The 20,153-nt window shown below is 43.0% G+C and overlaps 1 protein-coding gene across 1 annotated transcript in view; it reads right to left on the bottom strand.

The window, feature by feature from the left end:
- Positions 1 to 280: 280 nt before the first annotated feature.
- Positions 281 to 20,153, bottom strand: part of LOC131195467 (BPI fold-containing family B member 3-like) — a 30,567-nt gene continuing 10,694 nt past the window's right edge. The window contains exons 5-16 of the mRNA XM_058177407.1: positions 19,484 to 19,624; positions 17,835 to 17,898; positions 14,927 to 14,987; positions 13,039 to 13,130; positions 11,149 to 11,331; positions 9,202 to 9,255; positions 6,726 to 6,893; positions 4,849 to 4,916; positions 2,760 to 2,796; positions 1,723 to 1,786; positions 1,398 to 1,474; positions 281 to 488 (exon numbers count right to left, since the gene is read on the bottom strand). Of these exons, the coding sequence (XP_058033390.1) occupies positions 456 to 488; positions 1,398 to 1,474; positions 1,723 to 1,786; positions 2,760 to 2,796; positions 4,849 to 4,916; positions 6,726 to 6,893; positions 9,202 to 9,255; positions 11,149 to 11,331; positions 13,039 to 13,130; positions 14,927 to 14,987; positions 17,835 to 17,898; positions 19,484 to 19,624 (1,042 nt within the window). The 3' untranslated portion in view covers positions 281 to 455. The remainder of the gene's footprint in view (positions 489 to 1,397; positions 1,475 to 1,722; positions 1,787 to 2,759; positions 2,797 to 4,848; positions 4,917 to 6,725; positions 6,894 to 9,201; positions 9,256 to 11,148; positions 11,332 to 13,038; positions 13,131 to 14,926; positions 14,988 to 17,834; positions 17,899 to 19,483; positions 19,625 to 20,153) is intronic.

Genomic DNA, 20,153 nt, shown 5'->3' with positions numbered 1-20,153 from the left:
GCAAAATCCCCAATCCCACTCCACTCAGGGGCCAACCAGAGGTGGTATTTGCCGGTTCTCCGAACTACTCAAAATTTCCGCTACCGGTTCTCCAGAACCGGTCAGAACCTGCTGGATTTCACCCCTGGTTCATGTATGTTTCTCATACATGCTTGACAAACTAAATAAATAAAATAAAATAAAATAAATGTTTCAGCCCCCTATTTAAAGTACTCGGTACGAGAGAGGAAACCACAGGCAGGCATATACATTATAAACACCTTTATTGGGCAAGAAAATCATGAATTCTCAGAGAAGACGGTAGAGGTCTACAATTTTAGGTAATAAGGTTGTCCATGGCGGACAAAGGAAAGTGGAATCTGAATGGTACTGAAGCAGCGGAGGAGGAAGTTAGGGCAAGGGGTCGAGGGAAGGGAGGTCATTCTTCTGCCATGTAGTCTTCTTCCTTCGGGGTCTTATTTAGGGGTCTTATTGATCACCACCATCTCCTGGAAAGCAGAAAAGAGGTGCCCTCAGAAGTGGTCAGCCAGACAAAGGGGCCTAAACTACAGATTCATGGAGGGCGACAGCGACTAGCTATGATGGCAACTTTTGTGGGATTATTGTGATCTCCAGGACTTCAAGTAGGGGGATCCTATGGTCCACCTCCATGACTTCATTCTGAATCTAGAATATTGGATGGACCACAGGGTGAAGACAGGTCTGGCTAGCATGGGCCTTGATCTGAGTCAAATAATACTCTTCTTTCTTTCTTTCTTTCTTTCTTTCTTTCTTTCCCTTTCCTTTCCTTTCCTTTCCTTCCTTCTTTCCTTCTTTCCTTTCACCATCCATCTTCCTTCCCTCCCTCCCTCCTTTCCTGTTCCTTCCTTCCTTCCTTCCTTCTTTTTACCAGCCATCTTCCTTCCTTCCTTCCTTCCTTCCTTCCTTCCTTCCTTCCTTCCTTCCTTCCTTCCTTCCTTCCTTCCTTCCCTCCCTCCCTCCCTCCTTTCCTTTCCCTTCCTTCTTCCTTCTTTCTTTCCTTCCTTCCTTCACCATCCATCTTCCTTCCTTCCTTCCTTCCTTCCGCCATCCATCTTCCTTCCTACCTTCTTTCCCTCCCTCCCTCCCTCCCTGCCTTCTTTTTAACATCTTCCTTCCTTCCTTCCCTCCCTCCTTCCTTCCTTCCTTCCTTCCTTCCTTCCTTCCTTCCTTCCTTCCTTCCTTCCTTCCTTCCTTCCTTCCTTCCTTGCAATCCTGGACTTTGTAAAGAGAAGATGAGTTTCCTCTTGGATGTGGAGATAAAAACATTGAATTCCTTCCTTAGGAGTTCCCAGCAACTTCTGACTAATGTCTTGAATGCAGTGGCCAGCAGCTTTGAAGGAATGTTTTGTTTAGGAAATGTACAATCAGGCTCTTACATCAAAGGTTTTCACCACACCGTCAGCAAAATTCAGGTTGAAAATATTCGGGAGTGGAATTCCGATGTCCAGGCGAACTAAAGAAAAGCAATGAAACCACAGAATTAGGTCCCAAATCACAGGTGTTTGTTCAAAGCGAACTTGATGTCACTTACTGTACTTTTTTGCAAACTACTTCATGTGTGTGTCATTTGCACAATGCCACTGCTGTATCAAGTGCATCACGTATGTGGCCGCCTTCCCTGACAAAGGCCCTGCTCATGACACAAAGTTTGTCGCAATGCAATTCAGCTTCTCTACAGGAACAGCAACCAGGAGACCCTACCGTTAATCAGAGGCAGGTATCCGATCTGAAGGATGTTTGTGATCCAAGTCTTAAGGGCATTTTCCTGCAAACAAAAAAGGTGAGAAAGAATTATTCCTATCCTTTGCAACAGGCTTTTGCAATTAGTAGCACATATGCCGCATTTCACGTTTTTTAGCTGCTGACCCACAGCCAGGGCTGGGTATTTTACTCGCATAGTAAGTATTTTATTTGCATAGTTTTATCTTTTTAATATTGTAAGTGGCACAGTTACCCTGTGGCAGGATGGACAGCCAGTACATTTAATGCATGCACACATAAAATAAAATATAACATAAAATAGAGTAGAATAGACTAGAATAATAAAATAATAAAATGGAATAGAATAAAAAAAATAAAAGAATAGAATATAGAAAATAAAATAAAACAATAAAATATAAAAGAAAACAAAAGAAAAAATAAAATAAAATAAAATTTTAATAAAATAAAATAAAATAAAATAATAAAATAAAATAAAATAAAATAAAATAATAAAATAAAATAAAATAAAATAAAATAAAATAAAATAAAATAAAATAAAATAAAATAAAATAAAATAAAATAAAACCCCCGTAGAGAGCTGCCCCATCTCTGCAGATCCTGGAAAGTCATAATTAGCCAATGAAATGGTCCGATTCCCTGCAAGGGAAACTTATTAATTCACATAGAGGGAGTCCTCGACTTACGACCATTCAATTAGTGACTGTTTGAAGTCACAGCAGCACTGAAAAAAGTGAGTTATTTTATATTCTGTCTTTATTACTTTATAAATAACTCAAGGCACAAACACACTTTCCTCATCCTATTTTCTCCAGAACAACAACCCTGTGAGGTGGGTTGGGCTGAGAGGGAGGGATTGGCCCAAAGTCACCCGGGTGGCCTTCATGCCTAAGGCAGGACTCGAACTCACTCTCTCTAATAAGAGCCTGAAGCATCCTCCCAGCAATTTCTAATTCACCTGATCAATGAAATTTTATCTTCTGCATGTGTTGCAGATGCAAACTAGGACATAGACTTACATCAAAGGAACCCACGTTGGAGACACTGAGTGAGACGCTGTGAAAAGAAATATGAAAATGAAGACATTTGTAGAAACATCTGATATGTCTGAACAGGCCACAGAGGTCCAATATGGGGATCAGAAGCATTTGACCAGAACATTTCAGGCCTCTTCTGTCTGCTATATCCTGGTCAGGGGTCTCCAAACATGACAAATTTAAGACATTTGGACTCCAGGCCACTCTTCTTTGTGACAGATTAACAGATTAACCGAGTTAGAAGGGACATTGGAGGTCATCTAGTCCAACCGCCTGCCCAAGGAGGAGACCCTACACCATTTCTGACAGATGGCAGTCAGGTCTCTTCTTGAAAGTCTCAGGTGATGAAGCTCCCACAACTTCCAAAGGCAATTTCTGTTCCATTGGTTGATTGTTCTCACTGTCAAAAAATTCCTCATTTCCAGGTTGAATCTCTCCTTGTCCAGTTTCCATCCATTATTCCTTGTCTGGCTTTTGGATGCCTTGGAAAAATAGTTTGACCCCCTCCTTTCTGTGGCAGCCCCTCAAATATTAGAAGGCTGCTATCATATCTCCCCTGGTCCATCTCTTCCCCAGACTAGCCAGACCTAGTTCCTGCAACCGTTCATCATATGTTTGAGCCTCCAGTCCCCTAATCCTCTTGGTTGTTCTTCTCTGCACTCTTTCTAGAGTCTCAACCTCTTTTTTATACTGTGGTGACCAAAACTGGATGGCAGCCCCTCAAATATTGGAAGATGCTATCATGTCATCCATAGTTCTCATTTTCCTTATAGACATACCCAATTCCTGCAACCGTTCTTCATAAATTTCATCTCCATTTCCCTAACTAGCTGGTGCATCTTCTCAATTTAGTCCAAGGAGGTCTCAAAAGCAAGATCAGGTATCCTTCCAGGATGGTTATGCTAGGAACAGGGCACTACCAGTTGTAAATTCTCCTATCCAAGCTGAATAAGTTGTAGGTGCTCCAACACTGGAGGTTCTTAAGAAGAGATTGGACAACCATTTGTCTGAAATGGTAATAGTGTCAGCCTCCGCTTTAGTTAAGTGTATTACTCCTACTAGATTATCTGACTGTTTTATTACCTTGTTAAAAGTTTGCTCGAAGGGAAAGGGTAAGGAAAGAAGAGTAAAGAAGGAAGAAAGTAGGTAGGAAGGTAGGTAGGTAGGTAGGAAAGAAGGGAGGGAGAAGAAAGGATAGGAGGAGAAGAAGGAGGAGAAGTTAGAGGGTTAGAAAGGATGGTAGTGAGAAGTGGGGAAGAGGAGGGGAAGAAGGAAAGTGAGGAGAAGGATGATGGGGAAAATTGAAGAAGGATGAGAAGGGTAGAAAGGATTAAGGGAGGGAGTGGCGGTCGAGCAGCCCGGATTGAGCATAATTTGAGTATAGGATCGATTGCTGTATAAGTGATTGTATTGTACACTGGTTAAATTGTGGGAACTATTATGGAAAATAAAAAAAATTTGCCTTAAAAAAAAAGTTTGCTCGACTGAGTGTCTTACATGATTTATGGAGGAGGGGGGAGGTTTTCACTGTTTCCAGCGTTCGGCTGACATTGCATGTGTGGGAGAGGGAAATAGCCTTTTTAAAATAGATGTTTGAATTGTTTTGGCGTGTGAATGTAACGGCAGTTGCTGGCTCCACATTCCATCCAGAAGATTGACAGAGGGAGAATATCAGAAGTGAAACTACACGTGGCCGAGGAGGAAGAAGACATTGGATTATTACTGTATGACCTCTAGTAGGGGGAGGGTTCAGGAGAGAATGTGTGGTTTTGATTTACTTCCAGTTCCAGCTTAGCTTGTACTGCATCCAGACTTGTTTGGTATAAATTACCAATTTCTTCAACATGATGGAGTTGGGTCTTTATTTTCTCAAACACTGATCTGGGGCAGGCTGAAAAATAGGGTCTCCTGCCTGAGCGGACTAGAAGACCTCCGAGGTCCCTTCCAACTTCTGTTGTTCTGAATTGGGATGAAGGGCACATCATCCTCAAATGAGCAACACACAACTATAAACAAGAGGCCCTGTTAGTCCAAAGGTTACAATCCCATAGGTGATTGGGAGTTTGCTTACCTTTCTAAGGCCAGAGAGATGCCCAGTTTGGTTCGTGTAACACTGAAACTTCCACTCAGGTTGATATTCTGTAATCATAACATCATCTGCATGACTTTGGTCCCTAGTAGTAACTAACATCATAAAGGATAAGGCTGATAGTAGCTACAAAGTAGATAGTAGATACAAAGACTTCAGAGGATAATTAGAACTGCAGAAAAAACCAATGGCTACCAACCTGCCTTCCATGGAGGACCTGTATACTACACGAGTCAAAAAGCGGGCTGTGAAAATATTTACAGACCCCTCACATCCTGGACATAAACTGTTTCAACTCCTACCCTCAAAAGGACGCTATAGAGCACTGCACACCAGAACAACTAGACACAAGAACAGTTTTTCCCCGAAGGCCATCACTCTGCTAAACAAATAATTCCCTCAACACTATCAAACTATTTACTAAATCTGCACTACTATTAATCTTCTCATCGTTCCCATCACCCATCTCCTTCCACTTATGACTGTAACTTTGTTGCTTGTATCCTTACGATTTATACTGATATTGTTTCCTGATTGCTTATTGACTATTGATTGCTTATTGATTGCTTATTGCCTATGACTATCATTAAGTGTTGTAAGTGTTGTACCTTAATGAAGGTATCTTTTCTTTTATGTACACTGAGAGCCTATGCACCAAAGACAAATTCCTTGTGTGTCCAATCACACTTGGCCAATAAAGAATTGAATTCTATTCTATTCTATTCTATTCTATTCTATTCTATTCTATTCTATTCTATTCTATTCTATTCTATTCTATTCTATTCTGTATATTAACTCCAGGTTTTGATTAGAGGAAGAGAATATGGCCTCTCTGAGTAATGTCTTTAGTAACAAGGAGAACTTTTGGTTAATGTTTCTAGTTTCTTTGAAGCAACATTCAAGAATGTGAAATTCTGAGAAGACCCAGCTCAGACTCGCTAGAGACAAGGACGTTGAAGTTTAATCAATTGTAAACTCATTAAAATGTAAAAGCCACACCTCCTGAATACTTAATTTGTCATGGATAAGATCGTGCTAAGAATAAATATCCAGCTGACTAGAACTCACCGTCTCCTGGTGATTGGCCCAAAGTCACCTAGCTGGGTTTTGTGCCTAAGCCAAGACTAGAACTCACCATCTCCTGGGGATTGATCCAAATTCACCAACCGGCTTTCATGCCTAAGGCAGGACTAGAACTCTCAGTCTCTTTCTTTCTAGCCTGGTGCTCTCACCAGTAGACCAAACTGTTTCTCTTCCGTACAACTTCCTTGTCCCTAAAACTTACTGCCGCCACTGTCTGCCTTTTGTAGATCCCACGCCCTTATTCAGAGACCTTGGCTTACCCCTTTGTATTTGGCGATCCCTTCCAATATCTACTCAATTAGTGCCTACCCAGCTCACTAACTCCCCAACGTCATCTACTCAGAGAGTAGAAAGCTTCATTTCTCTGCCATCCACAACCCAGCTCAACAGGAAGGAAGCCATTGGGGTAATAGAGAAAACCGCATCTTTGCTGCTCCAGTGAATGGTTCCCCTTGGAGACGGAACACCTGAGCAGGGCCTTCCATGCTGGCACTCTGTGAAAGCCCCATTGTGCTTGGAGAGAGCTTGCCAAGGACCAGAAGACCTACTTCTGATAAGGTGGCAGGGTTTAGAAGCCTCCAAGACCCACTGGCTGCAACAGCTACTCTTATCAGGGATCAACCGAATTAAAGCTGGTAGTAATTAGGGACAAGGAAGTTGAGAGATTAGAAACAGGAGTTTCAGGGGTTGAGACTTGCAGATTCATCTGGTGGCCCTTCCAGGTCAAGGATCACCCAACTAGCGTCAAGAACTTTGGTACTTCTCTTCTTACTCACCATGTTCACAGTAAAGAGCGGGGTGAGACTAGAATTTGAATGGGAGAGCACTTGGAGGTCAGCACCCAGCAGGATCTGGACCTTCCCGTTTTGTAAAGATACCACCGGAAGGGCACGGACTCCGATCTTGACCACCAAGGGCAGATCTTCTGCCCCAAGCTGAGACAACTGTGGACAATCAGGCAGAAGAAGTGCTTAGGAGGACTCAGCAGGAGGGGCAGAAAACTTCCCCGGCCATTATCCCAAAGCTGCTTCTCCATCCCCCACCCCATTCCCCCACCCCACAAAGGGCAACTGGATTTTCTTCCCAAAATCCCCAAAGCTTCAACCAAAAACTATCTACTATTGACATCACCCCATTCCTAAGAGGACTGTAAGGGGAATGCATAAGAGCACAAGAGTGCCTACCATTCCTGTCCTATTGTTTCCTTTCGTTATATCCAATTAATATAGTTATTGCATACTCATACTTATATATATATATGCTTATATATTGTATAGTTATTTCATGCTTATGCTTATATAATAATAATAATAATATCAGAGTTGGAAGGGACCTTGGAGGCCTTCTAGTCCAACCCCCTGCCCAGGCAGGAAACCCTACACCATCTCAGACAGATGGTTATCCAACATTTTCTTAAAAATTTCCAGTGTTGGAGCATTCACAACTTCTGGAGGCAAGTCGTTCCACTTATTAATTGTTCTGCCAGGAAATTCCTCCTTAGTTCTAAGTTGCTTCTTTCCTTGATCAGTTTCCACCCATTGCTTCTTGTTCTACCCTCAGGTGCTTTGGAGAATAGTTTGACTCCCTCTTCTTTGTGGCAGCCCCTGAGATATTGGAGCACTGCTATCATGTCTCCCCAAGTCCTTCTTTTCATCAAACTAGACATACCCAGTTCCAGCAACCGTTCCTCATATGTTTTAGCCCCCAGTCCCCTAATCATCTTCAATATACAGTATGACAAAATAAATAAATAAAAAATAAAAATATTTTTTTTCCTTGAACACAATTTTTTCCCCCCTCATCCAAGAAGCTTCTTCAGTTCTTGGAGCAAAACATTTTCAAAATGTCACACATGCGCTCGTTACCTCTCGCTTGGATTACTGTAATGCTCTCTACATGGGGCTCCCCTTGAAGTGCGCTCGGAGGCTTCAGTTAGTCCAGAATGCAGCTGCGCGGGTTATAGAGGGAGCTACGCGTAGCTCCCATGTAACACCGCTCCTGCGCAGACTGCACTGGCTGCCTGTGGCCTTCCGGGTGCACTTTAAGGTGTTGGTTATGACCTTTAAAGCGCTCCATGGCTTAGGACCTGGGTACTTACGGGACCGCCTGCTGTTACCACACGCCTCCCACCGACCCGTACGCTCCCATAGAGAGGGACTTCTCAGGGTGCCGTCCGCCAAACAATGTCGGCTGGCGGCCCCCAGGGGAAGGTCCTTCTCTGTGGGGGCCCCCACACTCTGGAACGAGCTTCCCCCGGGTTTACGCCAAATACCTGACCTTCGGACATTTCGTCGCGAACTCAAGACTCATCTTTTTATTCGCGCGGGGCTGGCTTAAATTGGGTTTTTAAATGTTGAATTTATTAATTTTAAACGGGGTTTTTTAGTATGGTAAATTTTAATTGCTGGGCTAATTTAATAAGTTTTTTAAATCGTATTTTAAACCTGTATATTGTATTGTCGGTTTTATTATGCCTGTACACCGCCCTGAGTCCTTCGGGAGAAGGGCGGTATAAAAATCAAATAAAATAAATAAATAAAATAAATAAAATAATAACCAAGAAAGTCCAGTTGCCTTTTGGAAAAAGCTCCTTTGAGACAGCCATGGTGGAGACTTTCCATAGAAAGTGAATTCTATTTGTGAATTCTATTCTTGGTGAATTATTTATTGATTTATTGATTTATTTAAATAAAATTTATTTATTTAAAACATTTATATAGGTGCCCATTTTCTAACTAGCCCTGGGCAGCTCCTAACCAAAAGTTAAAAAAGCATTAAAACCATAACTGTAAACCAAAACACATGTGACTTATGACCATTTTTCACACTTATGACCGTTGCAGCATCTCCACGATCATGTGATCAAAATTCAGAGACTTGGCAACTGACTCGTATTTACGACGAGGTCAAAGTGTCCTGGAGTCATGTGACTTTCTGACGAGCAAAGTTAATAAGGAAGCCAAATTTACTTAAAAACCATGTAACTTAGTGACTTAACATTTGCAGTGATTCACTTTACAAGTGGGGCAAGAAAGGCCGTAAAATGGTGCAATACTCACTTAACAACTGACTCGCTCAGCAACAGAAAGTTTGGGCTCAATTGTGGTCGTAAGTCGAGGAATACTTGTATAAGCAGCAAAAAAAACCTGGCACCAAGTCAAACTTTTGATACCCGTCACCTGATCTTATCCCAGAGCTTAGAGGGGGAAAAAGCCAGTTATGATGATGAGACCTGTTGTAGAAAGATTTTACCTCAGGTAGCACAGACTGCAGAGCCGATGTTGTCATTGGAACAGAGCCACGAAGCTAGAAGGAACAACAACGACACAGGCTAGTCAGACAACACAACTCCCGAAATGTCTCATTTGCAGCTGAGCCAAGTTTTTTCTAGCCGGTGTGGTGATTTCTTTGGATTGCATTGGCTTCCGACTGTCGCCACAAAGGACTAATCATTTTCATTCATTTCCACAGGAAGAAATTACATGTTAAGCAAGAAAACAGAGGCACAAAACAAACGCATGAACAGAAGACCGTATCTGGAATACTGCAACCAATTTTGGTCGCCATACTGCAAAAAAGAGGTTTAGACTTTGGAAAAAGTGCAGAGGAGAGCAACTAAGAGGATCAAAGGCCTGGAGATTAAAACATATGAAGAACAAGTTGTAGGATTTGGCTCTGACTAGTCTAGAGAAAAGAAGGACTAGGAGGGACCTGATAGCAGAATTCCAGTATTTGAGGGGCTGCCACAGAGAAGAGGGGGGTCAAATTATTCTCCAAAGCACCTGAAGGCAGGACAAGAAACAATGGTTGGAAACTAAACAAGGAGAGAAACAACCTAGAATTAAGGAGAATTAACACTGTTGTCCTAACAGTGAGGACAACTAACCAGTGAAACAGAAGTTGCCTCCAGAAAAAGAAAGAAAGAGAGAGGGGGGGGAGAGAGAGAGAGGGAGAGGGAGAGAGAAAGAGAGAGAGAGAGAGAGAGAGAGAGAAAGAAAGAAAAAAGAAAGAAAGAGGGAGGGAGGGAGGGAGGGAGGAGAGAGAGAAAGAAAGAGAGAGAGAGAGGAAGGAAGGAAGGAAGGAAGGAAGGAAGGAAGGAAGGAAGGAAGGAAGGAAAGAAAGGAAGAAGGAAGAAGGAAGAAAGAGAAGGAGGAGGAGAGAGAGAGAGAAAGGAAGAGAAAGGAAGGAAGGAAAGGGAGGGAGGGAGGGAGGGAGGGAGGAAGGAAGGAAGGGAAAGAAGGAAGGAAGGAAGGAAGGGAAGGAAGGAAGGAAGGAAGGAAGGAAGGAAGGAAGGAAGGAAGGAGAGAGAAGAAAGAGAAGAAGGAAGGAAGGAAGGAGGAGGGAGGAGGAAGGAAGGAAGGAAGAAAGAAAGGAAGGAAGGAAAGAAAGAAGAAAGAAAGAGAAAGGAAGAAGAAGAAGGAAGGAAGGAAGGGAGGAAGGAAGGAAGGAAGGAAGGAAGGAAGGAAGGAACGAAGGAAGGAAGGAAGGAAGAGGAAGGAAGAAAGAAAGAGAAAGGAAGGAAGGAAGGGAGGGAGGGTGGGAGGGAGGGAGGAAGGAAGGAAGGAAGGAAAAGAAAGGAAGGAAGGAAGGAAGGAAGGAAGGAAGGAAGGAAGGAAGGAAGGAAGGAAGGAGAGAGAAAGAGAAAGAAAGAGAAAGGAAGGAAGGGAAAGGGAGGGAGGGAGGGAGGAAGGAAGGAAGGAAAGAAAAGAAAGGAAGGAAGGAAAGAAAGAAAGAAAGAGAAAGGAAGAAGGAAGAAGGAAGGAAGGGAAAGGGAGGAAGGAAGGAAGGAAAGAGAGAGAGAGAGAGAATGATGCAATGATGCAATTGAGATGTTTCCAAGGATTTTTTTTTCTTGGTGAAAGCAAAGGAGCTGACAAAATAGAATAACCCAGAGATCTCTGCCCCGCGAATAAATTCCCTTTTTATGACCCTGTAATCCCTCAATTTAGGGTAGAGTTGGGGCAACTGGATGGAGCTGAGCATTTACTGGCCGGATGCCCTTCCTGATGCCCACACAGGGTTCACAGCAGATATATTCTCTTTGTACCCTGATAGAGAAACATCTGCCTCTACCAAGGATTGAATTCTCAACTTCCAGGTGGGAGGCGAGAGTCTTCCCCACGAGCTACCATTCCGATCATATCTATGGTCCACAAATAGAGGTCAGAAATAGCTTAATTTCGTGTCAAGATGGCTCACCGCCAGTTCGGTGAGGTCCGCGTTGAACCCTCCTTTTGATACGAGCATCTGGAACACCGAGGAAAGGAGGTCGCGGGGAAGCATCAGCTGAGACGTGTGGTCCATCGCGGGAGGCAGAGGCAAAGAGGTGTTTTGGGCTCCAGGAAAATCCACAGGTTGGCCGTTGTGGTTGGTCATCATAAGCTGGAAAAGGATCAAAGGTCAAGAGAGAATTTATTGGAGAGCACAAAACCGACCGTCAGATAAGAGACTGCACAGCGCATACATGCATAACGGGTGGGTGGAAAAAGAGGCTCAGAAGGGACCCTCCCTAGTTTCTCAGGCTGTAAAGGAGACCGTGGGAGATTTGTTCTTTCAGAGATGCAAGATTCTGGTAATGGAGCTTTAGGGAACAGTCAGAAAAAAAGGTCACAGCCCATAGTTGCACAATGGTGGGTCAGGGGGGTGGGGAGGAGGCTCAGAAGGGACCCTCCCTAGTTTCTCAGGCTGTAAAGGAGACGGTGAGAGATTTATACTTTCAGGTTTTCAAAATCCTGTTATTGTAGCTTTACAGTCAAGGGATAATTCATTTACAGGTAGTCCTTGACTTAGAACTGGGTTGTGTAGCAGCTATTCAAAGTTACGGCCCACTGGAAAAAGGAAGTTGTGACCCAGTTCCAATGGTCACTCCCTGGTCACGTGGCTGCACCTCACACATCAGCAACACGGCTGCAGTTACGGCTGTTTGCAGTGTCCCCTGGTCAGGTGACTGTATGTTTAAGACAACAAACCGGAAGTTACTTCTGGTTTTCAGTAAAACCGCTGCTTAATGATCAGTGGATTCACTTAACAACCGTGGATTTCATTTAATGACTGTCACTTTTGTTTGAAGAACACCGCATTCACTTAATGAGCTCCTAAAAATATTGTAAAATCAGGACAGTCATATGACCAACTCAAATTAGATCTGTCACAACATACGACCGTAATGGGCAAGCTCAATTATGGTTGTATGTCAAAGCTACCTATATCTGGTTGTCTTTCCTGCCTGGTCTACCTGAAAAGCTCCTTCTGTATCCCAGAGGCAAAAGGAGGAAAGTACACACACCCATTTTTAACATGTTTATTATTCCCTCTATAAATTCGTCTCCATCTCCAAGCTGGGAAGAGACAAATAATCCTACTTGCAAGTAGCTCACAAAACATGATTGACTGGGGAAGTTAGATTGGTTCCATTAACTCCAGGGCTGTTGGATTAATTAACCCCCAATGAACTGACTGTCTGGGCTTAATTACATGGGTTAAGGCATGCTCAACAGTGCAATCTTAAACATGTCCACCAAAAAGGGAGGGATTTTTATTTTCAGGAAAATTGTCGGAGAAGGAGTGGCAGAGATTGCAGGCGGCATCAAAAGAGGCATCAGGCTAGAATCCCTCCGTAGTCACAAGCAATCTAAAGCCAAATCTAAATCTCTTCCTTGAGTTCCATGGACCCTTATCTAATTCCGAACAAAGGCCAACTGTTTGTTGAGAAGATTCCTGGACATAGACAGTTTGGAAATAAATGAGTTAATTTAAACTTATTTATTTGCAAAATAAAGGAAGAAGAGGAGGAGGAGGAGGAGGAGGTGGTGGAGGAGGAGGATTGTCCTGGTGCTTTCTGAGCTGTCAATGTCTCAAGACCCAACTAAGGAACATCATCAGTGCTAGAAGGGAATAGGTTTATGGAGAGGAGGAGGAGGATTATGGGGTAATTGATGAGTTAAATAAGTTCAAATAAATATTTTCAAAATAAAGGAGGAGGAGGAGGATGGTGGGAGAGAAAGAGAAGGAAGAGGAGGAAGAGGAGGAGGAGGAGAAGAAGAAGAAGAAGCAGCTCAGACGTTAGAGATAAGTGGAAACAGGCCTTACATTGAGATTCAGAATGATGTGTTGACCCTTGAACAGCGGCAAGCCAGCCAGAGTGTAATGCAGACGTCCAAGAATGCCAAACGGACACACACCTGTCAGGGGTGAAGCAAAAAGGGACTGAGAGGGGAAAAAACCACACCCGCCAGGGCTGTAGGAAGTCTCTTAATGGGCCAGTGCTGCACATGCACCAACTATGAGGATACGGCTAGTCCTCAAAGTCCGACCAATCTTTAAGTTTCTAGGTTCTACCATATCTTATAACCTAAAATGGACAGCTAACATCAAAAACATCATCAAAAAAGGACAGCAAAGAATGTTCTTTCTGCGCCAACTCAGGAAGCTCAAACTGCCCAAGGAGCTGCTGATCCAATTCTACAGAGGAATTATTGAGTCTGTCATTTGCACCTCTATAACTGTCTGGTTCAGTTCTGCAACCCAACAAGAAAGACACAGACTTCAGAGGATCATTAGAACTGCAGAAAAAACAATGGCTACCAACCTGCCTTCCATTGAGGACCTGTATACTGCACGAATCAAGAAGAGGGCCGTGAAAATATTTACAGATCCCTCACATCCAGGACATAAACTGTTTCAACTCCTACCCTCAAAACGACGCTACAGAGCACTGCACACCAGAACAACTAGACATTATAAGTTTTTCCACCCATCCATCACTCTGCTAAACAACTAATTCCCTCAACATTGTCAAACTATTTACTAAGACTGTAGTACTATTCTTCTTCTCATCCTTCCTATTACCTATCTTCTGCCACTTATGACTATAACCCTGTTGCTTGTATCTTTATGATTATATTGTTTTATTTAGTTTCCTAGTATGATTTGATTCCTTATTTGGTATCCTATGACTATCACTAAGTGTTGTATCTTACAATTCTTGATGAATGCATTTTTCTTTATGTACACTGAGAGCATAGGCACCAAGGACAAGTTCCTTGTGTGTCCAATCAGATTTGGCCAATAAATTCTATTCTATTTTATTGGCCAAGTGTGATTGGACACACAAGGAATTTGTCTTGGTGCATATGCTCTCAGTGTACATAAAAGAAAAGATACGTTCATCAAGGTACTTTGAGCAGCCATTCTATTAATGGCTATTAATTCTATTAATGGCTGCTCAAAGTTAGAACCCGATGCATTCATTCGATGGAGATTCAGAAGGGAAAAACTTCTCAATGACACTGTCTGCCACAAGGGCCACCAGACTTAAAGATGTTAATTAGCATATGGTTATGTTTCTGAAAGACAAGGTTATCGATACAGGGGGACTATCTGTAAGTTTTTACTTCCTCATGTTCTTTCCCTGATGTTGGTGCACCTCAACTTTGGAGACCCTGTACTGTTCGTCTGAAATGGTGTAGGGTCTCGTGATTGGGTGGGAGGTTGGACTACTCCAGGGGTTTAAGCTTAAAGTGGCCAAGGTTGGAGAACCCTGGTGTGAAGAGCCTTTGGGGCAGGAGGCTCTCCTCTCCAAAGCAGGTGCCCTCCAGCTGGGCTGGGCAGCCCGCCTTTTGGCTCTTTAAGGATGATGGGAGTTGTGGTTGTGGACGATTCTGGGAGTTGAAGTCCTCCAGGCTTAAAGTTGCCCAGGTTGGAGACCCCTGGACTAAGAGACTTCCAAGGTCCCTTCCAACTCTGTTTTCTACGATGTTCTGTGTTCAAGGGATTTTTTTGGGGTGTGTGTAAAGCTTTGCAATTACAGTACTGTACAGTACCAGAGCAAGTTTGCACACTGAAAAGATGACGAATTTAATGGAGGCATCTAAGCTACTTCCCTGATGGTCGAACATCAGGTAGGTGGCTCCTGAAAAAATAAAAATAAATAAATAACCAAGGCAGAATACATCCCGACCACAAGAAAAATCCTTACTGTTGACTGTGCCAAGAAGAGCGTTGAGAAGGTTCAGGACAACATCAACAACTGGACACAGCTGTAGATTCAGAGAAGAAAGCAGAGACATAGAATCAAAATCAGGTGAAGTGTTAGTACCGCTTTGTAAAGCCCTAGTAAGGCCACACCTGGAATCCTGCATCCAGCTTTGGTCACTATAACTTGTTGCTGGCAATCCTTATGATTTATATTGATATATTGATCATCAATTGTGTTGTAAATGTTGTACCTTGATGAACGTATCTTTTCTTTTATGTACACTGAGAGCATATGCACCAAGACAAATTCCTTGTGTGTCCAATCACACTTGGCCAATAAAAAATTATATTCTATTCTATTCTATTCTATAGTGCAAAAAAAGATGTTGAGACTTTGGAAAAAGTACAGAGAAGACCAACTAAGATGATGAAAGCGGTGGAGACTAAAACATATGAAGAATGGGTTTGGCCAGTCTCAGTGGTGGGATTCAAATCATTTAACAACCAGTTCTCTGCCCTAATGACCAGCTGGGGTGGGCGTGGCCATGGTGGGCGTGGCCAGGGGGTGTGACAGGCAGCACTTGGCCTCCTGCACCCCCCTGGGAGCAAAAACGGGCCCCAGGGGAGGGGAGGGGCCAGCCAGTAATTTAACAACTGGTTCTGCCGAAATGGTGCGAACCGGTTGAATCCCATCATCGAGAAAAGAAGAATGAGGGGCAACATGATAGCAGAATTCCAGTACATGAGGAGAAGGTCTGGAGGAAGGCTGTTCCACTGATTATAGTCTTCTCCAAGAGGACTACTGTTGATGCTTCATGGCTTCAGAATACGCCTGAAGAGGCCATTGAACCTTCTTCTGAATCTTCAAAATCCATTTCAAAGCTGAACCTCAGGTATATATATATAAACCTCAGAAAATATATATAAACCTCAGAAAACAAATATATATATATATATATATATATATATATATATATAGGTCTTTGGTTGTTCGGGTTTTCTCCGTGTAAAATTGGAAGTGTCTTGGCGGCGTTTGACGAAGTCTCATTCGTCATCTTCAGGCTTCAACCGTGCTTCTGGGAGCAATGTGTGATCGCAGCTGTTTCTTCCTTTTGCGATCACACATTGCTCCCAGAAGCACGAAGCTGAAGCCTGAAGATGACGAATGAGACTTCGTCGAAACGTTGCCAAGACATTTCCAATTTTACACGGGAGAAAACCCGAACAACCAAAGACCTACATATATATATAAACCTCAGAAAATATATATATATATATATATGTTTTCTGAGGTTTTCTGAGTGTTATATGTAGTCTTTGGTTGTTCGGGTTTTCTCCCGTGTAAAATTGGAAATGTCTTGGCAACGAGCCAATGTCAAGAGCACAGCCAAGCTCCCACCCAATCAGTTCAAACCCCCACTAGCAGTTAAAAGGAAGAAACAGCTGCGATCACACATTGCTCCCAGAAGCACGAAGCTGAAGCCTGAAGATGACGAATGAGACTTCGTCGAAACGTTGCCAAGACATTTCCAATTTTACACGGGAGAAAACCCGAACAACCAAAGACCTACATATATATATATATATATATATTTGCATTTATATCCCGCCCTTCTCCGAAGACTCAGGGCGGCTTATACTATGTTAGCAATAGTCTTCATCCATTTTGTATATTATATACAAAGTCAACTTTTATTGCCCCCAACAATCTGGGTCCTCATTTTACCTACCTTATATAAAGGATGGAAGGCTGAGTCAACCTGGGGCCTGGTGGGACTAGAACCTGAAGTAATTGCAAGTAGCTGCTGTTAATAACAGACTGCATATTTCCCTGATGGCATCACCAACGTTGCTTGGGAACACCAAGATATCTCGGTTAGGACTCAAATTACATTGGAAGTTCTCTTACTGATATCCCTCCCTCCCTCCCTCCCTTATCGACACCTTCCAAAGGTTCGTAGTATGATTGTTGGATTCTAGCAGTATTCCAAAATTTGAGGGGCTGCCACAAAGAAGGGGGGGATCAAATTATTCTCCAAAGCACCAGAAAGCAAGAAAAATAAACAACGGATAGAATCTTATCAAGGAGAGAAGCAATCTGGATTTAAGGAGAAACTTCCTAACAGTGAGGACAATTAACCAGTGGAACAGCTTGCCACTAGAAATTGTGGACACTCCATCACCGGAAGTATTTAAGAAGAGATTGGACAACCACTTGTCTGAAATGGTATAAGCAGTGGTGGGTTGCTATCGGTTCACCCGGGATCAGGTGAACTGATAGCAGCAGCGGAAGGCTCTGCCCACCCACCTGGATGTTTCTGCACATGCGCAGAAGCTTCTGCACATGCGCAGAAGCTTCTGCACACGTGCAGAAGCGTCATGCGAGCGTGCGAGCACCCACGAGTGAACTGGTAGCAACGGGTTTTGAAACCCGCCCCTGGGTATAGGGTCTCCTGCTTGAGCAAGGGGGTGGACTGGAAGACCTCCAAGGTCCCTTCCAAATCTGTTATTCTGTTAGTCAGTGGAACAGCTTGCCTTCAGACATTGCGGGATGCTCCATCACTGGAGGTTTTTAAGAAGAGACTGGATAGCTATCTGTCTCAAATGATATAAGTTCTCCTGTTTGAGCTAGGGGCTGGACTGGAGGACCTCCAAGGTCCCTTCCAACCTAGTTATTCACTATTCTTGTTATTCTTTCTATCCAGTCAGGCCCTGGAATCATCTCATCTCACTCCAGTCAGTTGATCTGGTGGGCTCCCCTGGGTCCAGCAGAATCTAACGCATTTCTTGACCCTGCAAGGCTACTGTGGTGTGGCCCAGATTGTGAATTTCTGTTCATTGAAGCTACGGGGTGGGGGGAGGAGGGGTGGGGGGGGGACAGGCTATAATTAGGAAGTAAGAAGACTCACCAGACCAGGGACAACTTCATTCAAAAGAACACTCAGAACGTTGTCCAAGGACAATGGAAGGAGCCTGAAAAAAAATGAGTGGAATTATTAAAAATTATGAAAAAGTTAATAATCTTTCCGCTCTATCATTCTTTGACACATAAATTCTGTTGGTCTACAATCAAGCTTCATCCTAGGTCAGAGGTCTGCAAACTTGGCTCTTTTAAGACTTGTGGACTTCAACTCCCAGAGTTCCTCAGCCAGCAAAGCTGGCTGAGGAACTCTAGGAGTTGTAGTCCACAAGTCTTAAAGGAGCCAAGTTTGCAGACCTCTGACCTAGGACAACAGTAGGACCAATCTCACAGCTTTATTTTATTTATTTATTTATTTATTTGTTTGTTTGTTTGTTTGTTTGTTTGTTTGTTTATTTATGTCACAACAGTATATATAAGTATAAGCAAGAAATAACTATACAATTTATAAGCATATATATATAAGCATAAGCATGAAATAACTATATGAATTGGATACAACCAAAGGGAACATTAGGACAGGAATGGTAGGAACACTAGTGCTCTTATGCACGCCCCTTACAGACCTCTTAGGAATGGGGTGAGGTCAATAGTAGATAGTCTTTGGTTAAAGCTTTGGGGAGTTTGAGAAGAGACCACAGAGTCAGGTAGCACATTCCAGGCATTAACAACTCTGTTACAAAAGTCATATTTTCTGCAATCCAGATTGGAGCGGTTCACATTTAAATCTATTGTGTGCTCGTGTATTGTTGCAACTGAAGCTGAAGTAGTCTTCAACAGGAAGGACGTTGTAACAGATGATTCTATGAGTGAAACTAGGGTCATGTCAAAGGTGGCGGAGTTTCTTACCTCCAATCTCACAGTCCTCAACTTATGATCACAACTGAGCCCAAAATTGTTGTTGGTTGTTAAGTGAGTTTTAACCCTCATTTTACGACCATTTTTTCAACAGTTGAATGAATCACCCTTCAGGATACAATAGGATTAACCCACTACCATTTAGCAGAAGGCACAGAAGTGTCTACATTGCACAATCTCGTAAGGGCGTTTCAGACATTGCATTCAGACAAATCCATGTACTCAACAAACCAATTGGCCAGCTGCCCCAGAACCCATGTGCTGGGTGCTTCTCCTTCATCAATAAATGGACCTTTCTCTCCAATCAGCCTCCAGCCTCCATTTTGTCTCCAGTGCCTTTCTTCCGGCTTGGGATTGAACCAGATGGATATTTCTTCCAACAACTGTGTGACCCAAGTCCTACCACTTTTTGCAACACCTGTTAAAGTGGGACAAGGCTTGGATCACACCGTTGAGGCTGCCATCTTGAATTTTTCCCCCATCTCTCTCTGAAGACCAGCCTTGACTGGGAAAACGATTTCCTTGATAAGAGAACCTTTCGTTTTGATTCAACAGAGGAAATTATGAATTCGCCAAATTCAGTTTTTTCCATCTTGGCGCTGTGGCTGGGAAGCCTAGGATTTGTAGTCTCTTTACCCATTTACCCTCTTTACCCAGGTTACTCCATAGACTGACCTCATTGGACAGTTTAGCATCCCTGACCCATCCATTCAAAAGCTGTTGTCCCCCCCCACACACACACAAACGTTAAGTGTCTATTTGTGATGTTCAAGGACTCACCCAGACAAAATCCGAATGCCACCAAGATTGGTTCTGCAATTCTCAAGGAGAAGCTTGGGAGATCCCCTCCTGTCCTGGACCAGCTGGGCATTGGCTGTGATGTTCACTTCTACCAGGAGAGTCAATGCCCCCCCCAGAATCCTGAAAGATTCCCAAAGAAATAAAGATGAGGCTGATTATTGGATCAACTCTAGTTTCCTAAGAAATCTTCAAGTATGGAGAAAGTGCTGGCTTTTTCCATCCATCACAAATATTTATTTATTAGGTCAATAACTCAAACATTTAGTCTAGGAGCTCAAGGACATTCAACTAAGGGTTCCTTCTTCAATTCTAGCTCCAGAGAAAGTGTGACAAAATCCAAAATGAAGAGTGGATTTGAAGGTGAAACTCGCTGATCACTGATCAACTCTTCCCATATGACACCAGTAATTTTCCTTCTTTGGTTTCCGGACCTTGACAGATGTCTTATGGCTTCTTAAAGGCATATCTCCTAACTATTCTTCCTACAAAACCAAATCCTGATCTACTATTTGAAGGTAGTACGTTTTTTCTAATCGAGGACAGATAATCAGAATAGCAATAGCACTTATATACCTCTTCATAGTGTTTTACAGCCCTCTCTAAGCAGTTTACAGAGTCAGCCTCTTGCCCCCAACAATCTGGGTCCTCA

This window comes from Ahaetulla prasina, chromosome 3, assembly GCF_028640845.1.
Source record: "Ahaetulla prasina isolate Xishuangbanna chromosome 3, ASM2864084v1, whole genome shotgun sequence".
Taxonomy (NCBI): domain Eukaryota; kingdom Metazoa; phylum Chordata; class Lepidosauria; order Squamata; family Colubridae; genus Ahaetulla; species Ahaetulla prasina.
The sequence above is the reverse complement of the archived record's forward strand: the minus strand, read 5'-3'. Positions and strand labels throughout refer to the sequence as shown.